Raw genomic sequence first — 19,407 nt, forward strand, 5'->3', positions numbered from 1 at the left:
TGTTTTCAACTCTAAAGTTCTACTTTCTTTACCTATGAGAGAAAGGTTACGAGATCTCTCTGACCTTCTAGGTTCAAAAGGACTGTTTTCAGGATTACCAACATCGTTAGTACTATTCGCTTGCGCAGTAACTAAATGAGTGTGTGCAGAACCTAGATCATCATCTAACTTATCCGACAGCGAGCCATTAGGAGATGGCGCCCGCGAACTACCACCCTCAGTATCACTCGACATTACTGCCCCCGCACGCAGTCCTTATAGCGGATGATGATGTACAAAGCAGCCCAAGGGTCACCAACTGATGTCTGTTTTACAAAAAATGATAAAAAATCTTCAAGGTAAACCAAATGTTTCAAGAGATAAAAAGTATCAAATGAAAAATGAAAGGTGTAGTGTGTAAATGGTTACGTATGTTTCAAGCAATTACTTCTAATGAACCAGTTGAATACATAAGGCCAGCCTCAAGCTAAAGCTATTTGGATGTCAGATTGTTCACCAATATTGTGGTACAAACGTTTAACAATCTACTAAAAAAATTGTTGCGGCTGATAGGCACATGTAAATGCACTTAGCTGAATTGGACCTATGTAGTTGCAGTGCTCGGTATACTGTAGAGCCTCGAAACTGTCCGAACTGTAAAACTGTGTAACTGTGAATTGTAGAACTTTGTAACTGTGGACTGTAGAACTGTGTAACTGTAGAACTGTGGACTGTAGAACTGTAAACTGTAGAACTGTGGACTGTAGAACTGTGAACTGTAGAACTGTGAACTGTAGAACTGTGTAACTGTGGACTGTAGAACTGTGGACTGTAAACTGTAGAATTGTGTAACTGTAGAACTGTGAACTGTAGAACTGTATTATTGCTCAACTGTAGAGCTGTGGACTGTAGAGCTGTGGACTATAGAACTGTGGACTGTAGAACTGTGGACTGTAGAACTGTATTATTGCTCAACTGTAGAGCATCGGTATTGTTTGCAGATAAATTCTTTCTCCAAACACCGGATAAGGTTTCACTGTAGAGTTTTGCTAGATACTAGCGTGATAAGTTTGGAGTTATAGCTCACTGGTCTATTTTAGATATGTAGATCGTGAAACCTATACAATGGATAAAAGCATTCTAATTAGTGGAATATTACTACACAAAGTAAAAAGCATAAAATGTATAAAGCATTATGTAGAAACATAACATGCAAGAAAACTGACAAATAGTACAGAATAGCAAGAAAAATGACATATTATGTATAACATCTATTTCACTAACCTTGTGCCTCCGTAATCACATTACTAGCATACTAGCGTCACATTCTTTAGTCTATTCGCTATTTGTGAAAAATAGCTGTAAATATGTCAGGTAAGTCTTATCTGCTTAGACTCTAAAACTAAACTAAAAACAAGACAAAGAAAAAGAGCGGCAACAAACAAAATTTGGTGACCCAAAAGCAGCGCTATCATTGGTCATCATCATTAGACCACCCAAGGCAACCGGTGCAGAGGACAGGCTGGCTGTCCATGAATCACCACTGAGGGTGACCAGAGTGCGCAAAAACTAATGACCAAAGCAGTTACAGGAATGTGAGGCAATGCTTACTAGGCTCTTCACATGCTGCTTCTTCCAAATAATAGCATTCCGAAGACAGTTGTAGCCTCATGTTATATTTGAGTACTTAGCATCCTAAGGCTTGTATCATTTTGTTGTACCTCGTGTTGGTATCAGGAGATCTAACCAAACATATTTTATTGAATGATTTGTTATTCTCCATGTTAGTAATCACAGTAAACTGAATAGAAACTTTGAACAAAGGATACCAAGGAAGTCAGATAGGACACGTCTACCACAGTTCCATACAGCAATAGCGCAGTGACCCACCCCATAAGGCCCTGTAACGACATCATGGAAACAATCCTGTTGTTGTCATTTCGTTGTGATTCGGTGTCGCTGTTTGGAAGCGAAATGCCCACGTGATGCTCCATTTTTGTGCCATGGAAACGGCCTTTGCCACCAATGGTGTCGCAACTCTGCATATAGGTCTTCATTTCTTTTTGCATCATGTACAAAACAACAACCTTGACAGAAGACATCACACAACTATCTCTCTACTACACTGCCTATGGAAACATGATCTGCATTTCAGCCCAGTGCAGTGCTTTGGCACTGGCCCACCCAGGTGTCATTACACTATAGTTGTATGAAAACTTATCAATTCCTTTCAAATTTGGCTAGCAGTGTACTCTGTCTCTGGTGTGAACACAGTAATAGAGTGATGTGGATCACATGCAGGCCATGCACAAGGTGCCATCTGGCTCGAGTTCCCTCAACAACAAGTTCTACATTTAATCACCGCAGGCTAGCCATTTACGCTTTCTCGCTCTGCCTCCTGTTGACACAGCTATCAATACCTCCCCGACGGACCATAGTCCCATAGTCTGCGTCTTGTATCATAAAGTCATTACTTTGGCACATTGTTTTGACAAGTGTTTTATCTCTCTAGTTCCTACCAGGTTGAGTTTGTGTATCAACATTATATCTATTATATTCTGCTTGTCAACTCGTTTACGCTGATAGGCTTCAGGCCAGCGTTCCTACACTTGACCCATTGTAAGCGAATCATTAAAAAGAGAGCATTTTAGGGGAGTTGCGTTGGCTATGCTGTTTGACAATTATGTTATGAAATCATTCAATGATGCAAAAACCAGCCGGGTCACATACCGTTTGAAGTTTGTGTTACGTGACTGGTGGGTTAATTTAATTGTTTTGAAGGTTGGTTTTGATTCGCATTGAAAGGTTTAAAGAAGTTTGTGCCAATGCTGACAACAATAAGGCATCGGCCAGATTGCCCTAACTTCCTGATGCCAATAATGACCTGGCTGCCAGCAGAAGCCTGGTTCACACTATATCGGCCATGTCAGTGTTGATCACACAATACTTTGGTGATCGTCTCTAATAACAATGTTCACACTACAGCAACCCTATCCGTTTATATCAGCAATTAGTTCATAGCATACACTGCGGTCGCGAAAACGACGAAATACTGATTCGGCAGCAAGTGTCATGAAAGAAAATATAGATCAATCGTTCTGTGGTGACAACCAATCGCCACAGAAATGTAGGTCAATCACTGTGTATATGCCACAGTAGTGCATATGAACAGGCTGTCGTGGTTGCTCGGCAAACTATCAGGACAATCAAATAGGGATGCAATCTTTTTCAACGTATCGGCGTTGACACTACAATGCAATCGGTTTGCAAATAATCACCCAGAGGACAGCGCCGACATATGGCGATATAGTGTGAACCAGCCTTAGGGTAGTTATGCCCTCATGAACCTGTATTGTTGAGTCAATAGTACCAAAATTAATTTGAATTAATTTAAAACGTGGTTCGAAATATATCAGCATTGGGGAAAATCTCATTGACTAAGAACGATCTATGGATACATGCCCAGATAAAAAAAACTGCAATTTGGAATACCTTTGAAGTATGGACTAAATTTGGCTGTTTTATAAAAAGGCTAATGCTAGATAAAAAGTATAATTATAAATGCGCGTTATTAACTAGGAAATGACATCTTCAAGTAGGCTTTTATTTAAAGTATGTCATTTAATTAATTATGGGTATATTTGAGAATGGGTATTCTTAATATTCAGGTATTACGGAAAACTATTTTCATGATTTTAGTTTGTAATAGTTTATAACTCATGTCATTGTATTTGAGTTATATATATATAATGTATTATATTTATATATTCTTGTCATGTAACTCATGTGTGTAGACACGAAGGCAGGACATGGTATTCCCCTCATCGTGGTCGCCTATGGATAGCAGCTACTGCTCAAAACCCAACAGATATAGAGATAAAAACACTTGAGGATGACTACTCAAAGAGATATGGTAAGTGGCACTTTGATCACTCTCATCTGGTCAAGGTCACAAGCCTATCGTTGTAGAAACTAACGCATACTTTTAACTCCACCGGTTTGAATGCCTTTCTTTATATGCTGACTTTGTATCTCAATGTTATACACAGTGGAAAAGACTCGATGGCTCTCACCATCACAGTATAGAATGCTAGTTAACTTATAAATTTAAAGAAGGCAGCATCTTCCCATTACCTATTAATCAATTTAAAATAGTGGAAGTACTGTCTAGTCTCTTTTCTAAAGTTGTACGTGTCCTTTTGCTTTACCAAATACCTGTTGTAAGGGCAGCTCATAGATATATAGGGTTATATATCTATGGGGCAGCTACAAGCTGCTGAAGCTACATCTAAACTCTCTAGACACATTTGCTGTTTGCAGCTTAATGCCCCTGGGCTGTTGCCATTTCATAATAGCACTTTGGCTGTATTTAAAAAACATTAGCTTAGCATGTCTTTTTCAGCCCAAGGCTAGCACCTAATTTCGCTCCGAGCTCATCAGTTTCTAGCCAATAGCGATGAGAGGCAAAGGTTGTCTCTAGTTTTTTAACTTGTTTGTAGAAAGTCATTCCCCAGTACATTTGCCATATCGTAAACTACCCTCAATAAAACTCCAAACATGTGGTTTGATTTACACATTGGATAGAGCTTGTATTTTGTAGCAGCTCTTACATTGTACTTAATATCCTGAAGTATACTTTATTGGCAGCCAGGCCAGCTGTTCAATATTAACATTGGAATGATCAATAAAAACAATCAGTACCTGCTCTCTAGTGAATGTAGCTATGTGTACTTTAGCAAATGAGACTGCAAAGCGATGGCAAGTTATCTGCGCTATGTTACAGGCATCAATATATGTAGTAGGATTTCACTCTATTACATGCACGTCATTCAATGTTATTTATTTAATGGCCAATCATTTATTCTGTTTCTACTACCAGCTTTCTAATTCAGGTCTCATGGAAACAGCTTCTTCCTTCTTTATCACTCATAAATCTTTATCTACAAGCATTAATAATAGTTGTAAATACCACTAAGTCACTGTAATGGTGAAATGGAAACTTGGCACCGTGCCAATTAATGACCAGTTTCTCAGAAAGTGTTGAGTCGGCATGTCATCTCTATTAGTTTCTATATAGATGTATGTTTCTTATTTTCCTTACTATCTGATAGTTAGTTTAACGGGATTTCTTCTTTCAAGTATGCCATCAGGCAGAAGAGGGTATTTTTGAACATTTAAATTATTGCTTCACGATTCGCTTTAGCGTTCATATAAATATATATTCTTATGTTGATTTTATGCAAAAGGTTCTTGTCAATGGTTTACCCTTCAGCTGTCATGCATGCATTATGGTGTTGAGAGATGGATGCAGACAGAATTGCTTTCATGCTTTGATTGGTTTAGGATCAAGCCTGTCATTTCCTGACACCTATCCAACGGGCTGCCTGCTCGGCTACGTTAACCTCGCAGATGTCCTCTCCCAGCAAGACTATCGTCAGCAGGTAAATGATTAAGTCGCAGTCAGGAATGCCTTTTTCGTTAGTGTGGTTATGCCTTGTTGGCAGTTGCTCCTTCAACATTGTTTCATGTTCAAATTGTCACGGCATAGTTCGCATAACAGCGGGTATGCCAAGCACTGCAGGGCTTACGCTAATAGGCCGTGAGCGATCCCGCATGTGTTGTGAAAACAATATTTGGAAGAGCGCCAGATGATTCGACTAACTATAAAAGCTGTCTGTATCATCAATTTAATAGCTAGTGTTGCCTTTCATTCTGGACATGCCAGGAAGTTCTTTGTTATTCGTCATGGCTCAACAACACTATCTATCGCTCCCTGACGGCTTGTTATATTTCTTAGGCGCTAGCATAACGTCTCCAGATAAATTTATTGTCTCCCTTAGTCGTGTTGAAACAAAAACCTAAATGAAGTGTAAATTAATGTGAACCAAAATTTTACACAAACACAAAGATTATTAGATTATTTCCGGCCCTGCGAAAAGCATTTTAGCAGGTTTGTTTTTTCGTTACACCAAAGTTGAAATAAATAGGCTACTTGTCCACTTAAACTTCCGTTGTGAAAATATATATTGTAGCGATCTTTCTTTATAGTTTTTTTTAGTACCAGACTGGGAGTACAATGACTGGGAGTTTTCGATATGACCGCTTTGGTATGTTCAACTTTCAAATAAGCGATATGCACCTTGTCAACACACGTTATAAAGAAAACCATACGAAAATTTTTTTTTTTAATACATAATTTACTTTACTATGCTTTATTATTATATTTGATTCACAGTCTAATTTGCTTTCATTGGTGATAAAAATTTCACATCTGTCTATGCAAGCAGAATGAGATTATCGCTGAGAACTCAAGCCACAAATGATGATGAACATTTACCAAAGATAAACATGCTCGGTGTTGATTCACACAAAAAATTACTAGAATGTTTTAACCACTAGATATAGTATCGACATGTTCAATGATGAATATCTACTCAAAGTTGTAATAATAACACGTTGTTACTAAATTTGTATACTATAGTACTTTAGTATATACCATAGTACTTTATTATATACCATAGTACTTTATTATATACCATAGTTACTACCAGTTAATTAGAAGTAAATTAGCATAGCTGTAGAGACCTGAAATACACAATGCTGTTAGCTCGAGCTCCATGAAGTTGTGGTGTTAGAGTCCTTATAGCACTTGATAATCCCCAGCATAATGAGAACTCATCTATTTTGGCAAACGATTTTGTGAAATCGCGGAAATACTCATTGAATTTCTGTTGACGTAAATTTACGTTTCATTTACGCTTACGTGTTTTGGCACAATCAAGCATCCTCGTGTTTGCTTTGTCAAACAAAATGCTATCATCGGCCATATATGTTACTTTAATGCGAATATATATTGTTGTTATATGATTTCCATAATCATCAGATATCCGGCAGTCCACCAAATTAATGAAATCCCACATCTGGCACCCTACGTGGATGACAGGAGTAGTTCATGAAATTAGTAATAAAACTATTCAAATTCTTGGTACCTAATGCTGTGGTCCTAAACTAATTTTTGTATTAAAATAGAATGTTCAGTCGGGTTACTAGTTCCACCCTTTGTTACACATTCTGAATGTTTCCCTGCCGAATCTGATGGTGCAATTTATGCCAAGTGTTGATTAGGTATTCCAAAGATGAAATATCGAATCTATAATTAGATATATGTATGACGTTTTATTGGCATTAGCAATTATAAACAAAATCATGTTTTTTGTAACACGCCAAAAGGAAAATGATAAGTTGGGAATCAGGAATTATTGAGTGAATTGAACAAAAGTGTTTTAAAAGTTGGTAATCTGATAGTATTGCAGAGGAGTCAGGATAGTGAATTGTAGGTTGTAGTAACAGAAGGTTTATAAACTGAAAAATACGATGGTGGATCTAGTATTTTGGTATCACAGAGCAGAACACGATGTTTGTCATACATGTATGTGTGGAAAGATAATGACTGCTATTCTGAACATAGTTTATGCAGGATCTTGAGATCCTTTGAGGAAGTTTAGGATAATGAAATATATTTAAAGATTTTTTGATGTGGAAGTGTGGTAAGAAGGAATACCTGATCGGTGGTACAGGAGCCTTAAGCCTGGTTCTCACATTGATTGCGAGACCCTGGCGGTAATCTCGCGCTACAAAACATTTGCGGCGCTAGACTCGGCGGCTTCTGTTCACGTAAAGCTGCATCCCTAATAATCGCATAAAAATTGTTCACTCGTAATGCCGTTTCAAAAATGCTGACCTTCACCTGTACATTGCGCTTTTTGAAGGTTTTTGTCTGCGGCTTTTTGTGAAAGTTGAACGGCGTTGAACTCTTGCGTTCGTTGACAGCCGGCAACTAAACGGTAGTTGCCGGCGGCAAACTACCGTTTTTAGTTTTACTGTTGCATGCAGCGATCTGTATTCAGTCCTCAGCATGAATAAAAACTTCAAAATTTCAACCGAGTGCTGCCTCATTATCGCGAAACAGATTAATTCTTTCTCAGTTTACTTAGTAGATTTGTGCTGAGTTATTTAATTTTTATTACGATATTATATCAGTTAAAATTGCAGACTCAATAGTAATTCATAGTAAATGTTCAGGCAGGTCAGGTGTGAAATATTGACAGCAAGTAGAAACGTGTTGCACTCGCAGCTGCATATAACAGGCTATTGGAAAGAGGAAGTCGGCAGCTGTATTTTAACCAGCCTTATCTATAGAACTGCAAGCTGCTCTACCGTCTTTTCTCACACGGCTTCCTCACTCACTGGGCGCCTGATCAGTGAGGAAGGGAGTGATTTAGCTGGCATCTTGCTAAAACCTTGGAATGATTAATAGGATATGGTTGAAAGTCAGTCCACTCTACAGAGCTTGTTATGCATGCCATAAATATCACAGATACGCTGTGAGTTATGTAATAGGTGATAATGTTTGACTCTGTTAGAGAATCCAGCAGTGTTTGGAGTAGCAGCAGGCTCTGATACACTTCATCAATGTCTCAGAAAATTTACCCAAACTTTAGTTTCCCAAATGCAAAGTCCGTTAATTGTTTCCCTGCTCGTCTAGCTTTTAATAGACCACTAATTCATAAGTACCATAATTTACACACGCCGTGCAGGCACATCATTGCTACTTGCTAAATGAATCAAAACCATATTGTTATGGCATTTGTTACTGTAACACGTAATGTTTGTAATGTCTATGCTAAACATAACCTTGATGACCTCGACCCTTGGCTCTGGTCACCATGATGTTAGGCTGTTACTACTTTTCATCCATGATTCTCTTTTACTATAACTGAGTAGTTATAGCAATGTTAGATTTAAAATACTGATGTGAATATATTACATAATATTTCATGATTATGACACGTATCATCATAGACAACATTTGCAATTGATGTATCAGTCAATACTGGTACTTCTATTGAATATCTGTGGTTCGATGACTGTTCAATTTCGGATTTGTTTTTAACCGCTGCGTTACAATAATATAAAAACAGCACATGCAAACTTTTCCATTGTTAGTTGTACTAAACATAGAAACAGATCATTTTTGCAGTTTTTTTGCTATACTTTGAGATGAAAAGATTTCTGAATTCCGAATTGTTTTGAAATACGAGCTAATTTTTTAAACGAAATGAGAGCTGAGATAAAGATCAGAGCTTTTGGTTCATTTCTCACAAGGTTGCATAGCCATACCATTCCTTGTTGGTTTGCATTTGTGAGCATCCGTTTTGTCGCGTCGGAATCGATCACATATCCTGTAAAATTTTGTGTTTGCTCTTCAGAAGGCGGTAGGAAAGACTTGTAATGATATTTTCAACAAAGATATTAACGACTATTTAGCGGTACTTTCTGTATTTCCGTAATATTCTAAACAGGAGGCAAATACAAACCTTGTTGCTAAAGTATTTGCCTGTCTGGAGGATAAGAAATGCAGCATTCATTTTCACTTGTAACCTATATCTTTTATTTCATCTTTTATTATATCTTTTATTTTATCTTTTTAGCAATCAGGGTGTTTCGTGTTCAAACATACTAAACTCTGTAGTATGCTGTTTGGAATACATAAGTTTTTGGAATTCGAGATTCAGTTTAAAATGGATTAAACTCGAATTTCAAGGTGCCACCATATATAATAATATACACTCGTGTAAACTATTACATCGGCAGCTGTAACAATGTATGGCGAAGGGCAGGTCAAAAAAAGAAAATCTAACATCGGTTTTGACATAGACCAAAATATGAGAAAGTTATTGCTAGGAAAGCATGTAGAATTCTTTTGTCCCACTGTTGTCTGGCTGGGTGTGACTCGTTGGCCTATATGAAAGGTTCTTGACAAATATTTTAAACCTGTGAAATATGTGATTGCAAGTGAAATGACTTGATTCACCTTTGCGAGTTAATTTTAGTGGAATAGGTGTAATAGGAAATATTTTTATCAATTTTTGAGGAATGTTCTAGAAAGCTTAGAATCATTGCATTAGGGTAAGTATTAACAATGAATCTAATAACGATAGCCGTAACAATAGTACATTGCAATGCTACATTTTATGGCAGACCTTAACTACTAAATACACTGAAGTTACTGTAGGTAACTACGGTTACTAAAATTAACATATTATCTTGTTACTAATTTTTAATATATATATACAGTACGCATATAAAAATTTAATGATTTTTACTAGGAAGCGTTTGCACTAGATAATTACTATGGGTTTCTATACTACTCTATTCGACATTTTTGCCTTACGATGCTAATTCTGACACAAATTAAAATCATTTGATTGTATGCTTAATCAATTTTTATTGTAATCGTAGCAAAACAGATTTTAATTAGCCATTACTTTTCACATTTACATTTAAACACCTTTACAATTGTTTGATTTTTTCTCTTAATTTATTTCAACTGTGCACAACATTTTTTTCATGATATGAAATTTAAAAATTACAGTTGTTTAAAAAATTTTGCAAAGCTTTATAGGCATTTTTATTTTTTTTCAAGTTTATTTCAACTGCACAAAAACGTTTCATTATATAAAGTTTGAAAGCTAAAATGGTAACCGCTTTTATATGTTAAATAAAAAAAAATTTTGTGCAAAAACTTTTTTATTACCCGGACAACGCCAGGCATTCATCTAGTATCCAGAAAAAATAACCAATGTTCAATCCAGACCATGAAAAATTGATATAAACAAAGCCTATCTAGTAATCTGAGAAACCCTTAGCTACATTTGAGCTGCGGCTATTATATTCCTTGCGTTGTGATATAGCATGTGCTTTTGTGGCAATTTGTTTCGAGCAGGTTGGCGGATTCTATCGCTATGGTTACACATAGTTTACGTAATCCCTTCACAGGAAGCCGCTCACACGGGTTCAACAATTAGTGCATGTCTAAACTGCTTGTATCATGTGAAAAACGAAGCTCACGGCTTTGCTCTTTGAGTTGTAAATCAGTTGTGTTGATGGCTATGCGTTATTTTTCATTCGTAATTACAATGAAAACAGGCTTTTAGTCGATAAACGCAAGCATGCTACTTTAGTAAGATAGGAAACAAGTTATCGATCAGCAATGCAAAATTTTCTATGGTAGCAATAGATCTATGTCATTCATGTATTAGTTTAAAACTTTTTAGTGACTCTTTCCATGTAAATCTCACTAGGTGATAGCTAATATGTTTTTGGCAAATCTCCAAGTGTTCCATGTAGCAACAGCATATGGTTGCCCAAAGAGCAAATTATACAGTGAAATATTTACTGAGAAATATAAAGTTTTTAGTGGAAAGCAGTTATCAGACCGTATTGGCTGTCTTGGTCATTGCTTCTCCCGTTGGAAGTAAAGCCGGACATGAATAACTGAGACTGTGACCAAACAATGTAATAATAACTTGTTCTCATATATTGAGCCTCCTGCAATGCACTAATACCTATTCACTGTACTATTGACCAGTGATGCTGATCAAACTTCCTTTAATGTTCTCACATAACATCTAGCGAATCGTATTGTAATTAAATCACCGCTTATTGATAAGATAGTATTCGCTGATGAATGTTTGATGCTGACCCAAGCTCAAAGGCCGGCAGCGCGTGTAAGGTATTTGAAAAGTATCCGTTGTTTATCACACCGATTCCTCGAGGCTCTACACGCAGCCAAAGCTGGCCTTACCCTTGCACCCTTTATTACTATTCATACAGTCAAGTGTTATACTGATAATGAAGGCTTTGCGGGAAGGCAGGCATTCTGAGGGACATTTATTTGTGGCTTTATTGCTTTCAAAGCAAATGATGGTTTTTTGATGAAATGCAAGACCTCCACAATATTTTGAACTTTTATGTATATAGGTCAAGCGATCATTGCTAAAGACTGGTTCATACTGTACCGCTGCACTTGTGCTGCACTTGTCCTCTCAGCCGTTGTTCGGCGGCTATGTACACTGTAAATCGAAGGCATCATCGAGGCAGCTGCCAAACTTTCCTGAAGCTCAACGAGCATTCACGGCAAGCTGTATAAATTGCTCAATCTATATTTTCTTTCATGGCGGTTGCATAGTGACTATGTTATGCCACGGACTATTGGCTAATGTAAAGGTGGATGGTTTTGTGATACTGTGAATGTTGTTATCATAGACGATCAGTCAAAGTATTGTGATTAGCACCGATATAGCGTATAGAAGCCTTAAGCTTGAATATCTTGGCAACTACTGGGCACCCCCCTAGCTGATATCTGTTTACATTACTCAGTATCCTGAATAATTATTGTAATAGTGTTTAACCTCTCTGGTAACACTTGTATTACGAGAAGAGAAACATGTAAAAGATCCCGCTCTCATGCTGTCTTTTAATCCGTGATTCAGAACAAAACGAGTGCGCTGGCATCATCAAAACTGCGAAGCAAGTCGCACCACTTTTTTGTTTTTACAAGAGTCTCACTATTACTAAGTGAGACAGTGATGGTTTAGTGACATCTAAATGCACCGGTGCTGGACCGCTACGCAGCTCAGATCATGTTTTCAAATGGCGCTATACCATAGCGATAGTTGCGTGACGCCTTGTGTAAAAAGCATTTCAACAACTAAAATTTCGGCATGCGAAGCAACCAGCAAGACCTATGTGCAAAGTTTGATGCCATTGATCACCAAGGCCGTTTCCATGGCACGAAAATGGTGCATCTCATAAACGTTTCACTTGCAAACAGTGACACTGAATTATGACATAATGAGAGCGACACGGCTGTTTCCATGATGGCATTGCAGGGCCTTATGGGGGTGTGTCACCACGCTGTCACTGTACGGAAATGTAGTATATTGGTACGGCTTCCTCCTTACGTGATATACTCAGGGACTTGATTTCTCAGCTAGCCAGCATGTGCCAGAAACAACTGTGTCAAGGAGGGCTGCATGGTTGTTTGTATACTCGCCGCCGCCCGTTGCTAGAGTCAGGGCTCTCAATTTTCACATTTTTTTGCCATAGAAGCTAAAATATTGATAAAAAATAGAGTTTTCGATTGCTAGCTTATTTAATGTAACTGCATGGCTGAGTCTAAGCAGTTCTTCCATGTTCACAATTTCAGTATCCAGACGGGGAATCAACGAGCCCATATGTGTTCATATGTGAGTACCCGCAGGAGCTGCCTCTCAAGTTCTCTCTCAAGGGCAAACACAAGATCTGTAAGTCCTCCCTATTCAAACTAAGCAGCCACTTGTTATACTAGCTAATAGAGAAATAATGCAATTTCTCCTGTGTCACACGAGCACAAAGGAGTTTGCCCATCGGTCATCTTATATTTCAGCAATTGAAATCACTGACTGCTCCTTTTGTCTGCATGTAAGCTAGGCGTTATCGCTTATTGCCGCCCGTGGTTCCTTTTCCTATTCTATCGTTTTTTTTGTCATAACAACTCTTTGTTCCCCAGTTGTGCCTCTCTTAGAGCCAGTTTTTTTCACATCATACTAGATGACATCCACACATCTTCCTCAACACATCCTTCTGCTCGAATACTGCTATTCGCATTTGCTCTTTTATTGCCTTTCCCATGTACATAATTGGGAAGAGCATTTGTCAGTCTCATGACAGCTATTATTCTGTTCACCAACTGCTGTTCATCTACTGCTTTTCCAGCCTTAAATCATAACTGTCACGTGAAACTTTTATCGTATTTCTAGGTATATCAGACACGCTGATTCCAATTTTGTACTCAAAATAATGATTGGTCCACTAACCTTCAAAGTCATGAAGGCTTTTTTAAAACGTTTCAATATTCGGCTGAAAACAACACAATCGGCACAACAAGCTCCGCCCATAAATATTTGCCGTAGCCTAGCTTTTTAGGAATGGAAGTTAAGGCTGTTTAGTCCGATGTGGAATGGTAGAGATGCGTGTTTTAAAACTCAATATTATCTAAATTCAGCCTGTAAAATAATCTCAGTCTTTTATGAAAGATAGATAAACTATTTGAAATTGCTCGTAGCTTGTTACACGATGTTTAATAGGCTGAACGCCGATAAAAATGAGCTCAAAAAAGCGTGATTTTATCACAAGCTAGCGTTGTTATCGCGCTTTTCTGAGCTTATTTTTAAATATTCAATGTTAAATAGCTTATCTACCTTTCAGAAGCAATTGAAATTATTTTGAAGGCTGAATTTAGATAATGATGGCTTTTAAGACATGCATCTCTATCATTCTAAACTGGACTAAACATCCCCAACTTCTGTTCCTAAAAAGCTAGGCTACGTCAAATATTTATGGGCGGAGCTTATTGTACCGATCGTGTTGTTTTTGAGACCGATATTGAAACGTTGTAAAAAAGCCTTCATTACCCTGAGAGTTAGTAGACCAATCTTTATTTTGAGTACAAAAACGGAATCAGCGTATCTGATTTACCCAGTAAATACAATAAAAGTTATAAGTGACAGTTATGGTTTAATGCTGCTAGCGATCTGGCTACGGGCAAGTCTTGTTAGCCATATGGTTGAAGGCAGTGGGTTGGAAGGCTCTTACTCTATGGTTATCAGCTTACCTATTTTATTCTGTGATAAATTTTTATACTTTTTTGTTTTTTGTAAATGTAAGAATTTGATAGTTTACTTAAAGAACAGGCAGCATTTCTAAATAATAATAATAATAATTAAAGTCGTGAGCAGCAAGTTTTCCAAAAATATTTCTTAACCCGAATTTTCTATTCAAAGTTTTTTTTACAAGAGAAATCTAATTTTTCAACAGTAAGGCAACTGTTATACCTAGTGGGCTTGTGGTAATCAACAAACAGTTCCTCACCTTCAACTCACCAATAGCGGCTAATGATTGGTTTTCAATTGATTATTCATATCTTAGCTTATCATCTGGTTATTTTTAATGCAGAGGGTTTAGGCTTGCTTATAAGAAGTTAATTTTAGAAAACAGCTGCGCATGTCCAGTATTAATTCTTTATTACTATTGGCTGTTTCTCAAGTGATTCTTATTGGCTACCACCAAAATAAACAAACTTGTATGACAAATCTCCAGAGTAAACAATCTAATCACAAGAGATATGACTACAACAGTTGTGTTTCCAGATAACCCAGTGTAAGGCGCCTGTAATTGAGAAAGCATACATGGAAAGCGTTTGTATTGGCATCACAGATATTTAAAACTGTCTGCTATCATTGCAGAATTCAAAAACACCCTGTGCATATCCTTGTTTTCAACGTAACGATTTCATCATCAGAAATTGCTGAATGACAAAATGATAGCTGATCTCACAAAACCTCTTGTTTCACTGCTGCATCGTCATGGAGCAATAGTGTAACATCGACTCCTGATGTTAACAGAGCTGGCAAAGGTCAGGAATAATCTAGCTTTCATCTTTTGCTTGTTTGAGTTCTCTACGGAATTTTGGAAAAAAAACATTTATCTTCACAACCGGGATGCCTGATAGAGATGGTAACTCTGACTGTTTTAGCCGTGTTAGTTGGCGTATGGAGATATGAGCCAGTGCAATCATTGTTAGTCGAAGAACACCTTGCAATACATTCATTATCATCCATTAAGTGGTTGCAATCGCTCCCGAGGGCAGTCGGCTGCCCATCTCTATCACATCCCTCCACCCTTGAACATCTCCTTGGGTCATTAGTTGATCCTCTTCTCTGATAGTCCTTGCGGTCAATCTCAAAGGCCGTGTATGTTATTAGATTAGAAATGAAATTACTGGCAGTAACGCTAACAAAACAGTCATTGGACTTCCGTGTAACCTAATGATGCGTTTGCACTTTGTGTTGTGGTGTCATCCGGCAAGCTTCCATCCAGTTCTTTAAACAGTTATAAAGACTTGTTTTCATTTCCTAATAAACTTGGTATAGCCAGTCGGTTTGTTTACTCCTTTGCAAGTCAGAATTAGTTGGAGGTTTTCATGTTTTTAGCTCTTAATGATGATCTTATACAAAATTTTAGTTCATCTTAGCATAAAGTATCGGTATTTTTTTATTATTTGCGATTGTTTTTTATGTTTGAGGTCGTCTGACCGCCCGGATACTTCAAGATTCAAATCGACAAAACGCTCAGAAGAAATGACGTCATTAGTTTCCCGTCTGTCTGTCTCTCTTGTTATTAATACCGGCTTTAGGTTGTAAGTTACCGGCTATAAGTTGTATCGTTACGCCTCTTTATCCTGTCTGTCTCTTGGCCGAAAAAGCAACTATGGACATCATAATCACACTTTCGTTTCGATCTAACCGTTTTAACCACAATAAAGTTTTCTCGATTTTAATCTTAAAACATTTTAGCAGTCAGATTGCTTCAAACACCTAAAAACAAGTGATAGGACAATTCCAATGCTTTCTGATAAAGCAGCTAAAATTGTGTGTAAGTAACAGACCCCATCCCATTACGAAAAACTAACAAAACTACCATTATTTTTCATCATTAAAAACCTATAATCTGCTGTAGTGTCAAAGAGATTGACACCAGTCCGCAAGTGTCATTAGGTACTCCTTGTCTGATATGTAATACGTCTTCAAGTCGCCATCATAACATGTTTTCTTTTGAACTTTGTGTTATAGACACGTTACTGCATGACAGGCAGAATGATACGTTATCAGCTCTCTAGCCTATTACCCTTTGATAAAGCTTTATCTCCCTCCTGGCCTCCTTACTCAGACAGATCCTCATTAGTAAAGATTTTATGACACTTAACAATAACTCTTCTAATCTAAGCATTTCCTGAAGGCTTCTTACTGCTTAACGGCCACTTGAAATCTTTAAAATAGGCCTATTTAGAAAGCATCAACACTGAAGCGCATGGGTATGAAATATGAGACAAATGCTAAAACTGCGACCAAAGTCTTCACAAAGCCTACTGAAGGCGGCTAACTTAAGCATAGTCTCTGACATTACAACAAATTAATTTTTATTATGACTATTTTTATATAAACTGCCACTTTTTAGATTTAATTTTTAGTAATTTCGTTTTATAGATTCATAAATTATATATAATGTATGTATCTATTATAATACTCCGTATACTAGATATAATATATGGTCTATTATAAGCTCATAAGAAAAGATACTGTAGGAAAAAATGTTATAAATGTTCTCGGAAACTTTTTTGAAAAAATTTTTTCTTAAAAGTTACGAAAAGAAACTAGCAAAACAAAAACTGTTGTTTATATCTGTACAAGGCAGGGGTGCTGGGTAAGACCAGCGGCTGCGTGATTAGTTACCAATAGAGATATATGAATCTACCTTACTGGCATCTCTCATACAGTGTGCTCAATCGAGTATCTTCTCACTATACCAAGAACACACGCTTTTGTGCCAACTTTTAGCGAAAACTCAAGCTTTACTTTAAGCATCCTCAGCTTGTTCAAAATATAATTAAAACGTGTCAACAGAGAGATAGAAGCTGTTGATCTGTTTTATGTTACTGGATCAGTCCAGCGACGATAAATCATTGATGGTTAAACCCTACGGTTAGGTTAGCCTTTCATAAGGGTATTTTTTGCAAGTTATTACAAGTTGATAGTACTTATTAATCCATAGTTAATATAATTAACAGTGGATAACAGTACTCAGTCTTGTTAGAGTTTGTAAGTGATGAATTTACTTTTTATCTCTGTAATTATTTAGTATGAAGTTGACCGTCCAGCCAATTATGGTGGTGGCATCATCATCTCAGACAGCCTGTTAATTGCTATTACTCTTGTGGGCCTAGTCACAATGTTCATATAGGCCTACATGACAGATTAGACTATGTTTCTATCATGTAGTACAGCGCTGTGGAGGAGTTGCCACCCATCAGTCGTCCGTGTAGTCGACACCTCGTTGATAGGTTTACACATTTTAGATCATTAGAGAGAAATTGTGACACATCTGTGATTTGCCGAATGAGTTGATTTTGTATGAACACAATCTTGATTTCGATGTCGTCATCTTTAACACAAGCTAATTTAATTTGCATTTCACATTTGAATGACTTTTACAAGGCCATACAAAAGTGGCTATTTACATATTGACAAAGATGTTTAGTTATATATTGTGACTCACCTTAAAATAATACTTGGCATACATTTTCATAATGATTTGATTATCAGGTTTGCACTTAAGATAAGCTCAAGTTGATATTGGTGACGGGGCGGCAATCGATGAACAATTCAAAGGGTGCGTCGTTGTCAGCGAGACACTCTGACCTTTTAATCCTTCCTCTTTATTCTTACATCTTTAGATTTCTGATTCTTTAGATAGGCTGCCAATTTTGTGTGTCAAATTTATAAAGATAAATTTGAACGACTACAGTCTAACCTCGATGTTCGACCACAATCCGTTTCGATCGAGTTTCCAGTTACCAGTACATTCGAAAACTGAAACCACTTTTCCCATAAGAAGTATTTTATAGAAGGTACTTTATGTCGTTTCCATACCTAAGAAAAGTACCTGGAATTTTAAAAGAACATCTATATTGTATCTAAACCATAGTAAAGTATTATCAAGGTCTAAAGCAACACAAAAAGTAGAAAACTCGCATAAATATACTCGACCGAATCGTGTGTGTGTCTTACTCCGCTAACGGTCGAGTCGAAAATGGTCGAGAAAGATCTAGGGATTTGTTCGGCTCGACGCGGTTAATTTGACTAACGAAGATTTGTTCTAATTCAGAGGTATTTTGTACTCGAATTGTTTGGTTGAGCACCGAATTGTTCGACTAAAGAAAAAGTCGAGCCCTGAGTTTTCGCTGTACACTGGTACATAAGAGTCCAGTTCAAATGTGAAATAAGTTTTTTTTACTCAGTAACAACATTATGCTGCTTAATGTTAGCATAAAGAATTAAACAATTATATGTATTTTTATTACTTTACCTGCTGTATATTATTTATTTCAATAGGATGTCGATAAACAAAAGCACTATACCAAAGTTTTATGAGTGTATTAGTCATTTATTTACAGCATAAAAAGCAAGTGCAGCGCTTGGAACCTTTGCCTGTCTTTTTTGTGGTAGGCCCCTAGACTCAAATCTAAAAAAGAGCCTACATGTCATGTTTTGAAATATAGAGCGATTTAAGCCTTGTCTTGCGATTTTAAAGAAGCATAATCACTGCAGATACATGTGCCCAAGGTTTAGTTGGTCCACACGGAAATGTGACATTTGTACCCATTTCTTTGATGAGACTATCATACTGATATTCTATACAGACACCAGTGTATAGTTAATTGTCAAGTTTCTACCAAGCATTGGTATGCCGCTATTCAGTTCACCAGTCTATGTAAAAGGAGCGTGTGTATTGAAGTACAGGTGTAACATAGCTCATCGACTAAGGTGTGCAAATAACTGGGTTGATCGATGAATAACTCTCTTCATCGTACTCGGTATACGGAATCATATTGGTTGAGTGTTTTGGTGAACTTTCACTAAACGGAGGTAAAAAAGCTCTGTTGTCTGGCAAATATTACAACAATTAATTCCTCAATTATGTTTCTTT

The 19,407-nt window shown here is 37.1% G+C and overlaps 1 protein-coding gene across 1 annotated transcript in view; it reads left to right on the plus strand.

The window, feature by feature from the left end:
• LOC137389625 (activating signal cointegrator 1-like) overlaps positions 1 to 19,407 on the plus strand; it is a 98,256-nt gene that overhangs the window by 42,923 nt on the left and 35,926 nt on the right. The window contains exons 10-12 of the mRNA XM_068075685.1: positions 3,774 to 3,892; positions 5,323 to 5,420; positions 13,031 to 13,127. Coding sequence (XP_067931786.1) covers positions 3,774 to 3,892; positions 5,323 to 5,420; positions 13,031 to 13,127 — 314 coding nt within the window. The remainder of the gene's footprint in view (positions 1 to 3,773; positions 3,893 to 5,322; positions 5,421 to 13,030; positions 13,128 to 19,407) is intronic.

Source organism: Watersipora subatra, chromosome 3 (assembly GCF_963576615.1).
Source record: "Watersipora subatra chromosome 3, tzWatSuba1.1, whole genome shotgun sequence".
NCBI lineage: Eukaryota > Metazoa > Bryozoa > Gymnolaemata > Cheilostomatida > Watersiporidae > Watersipora > Watersipora subatra.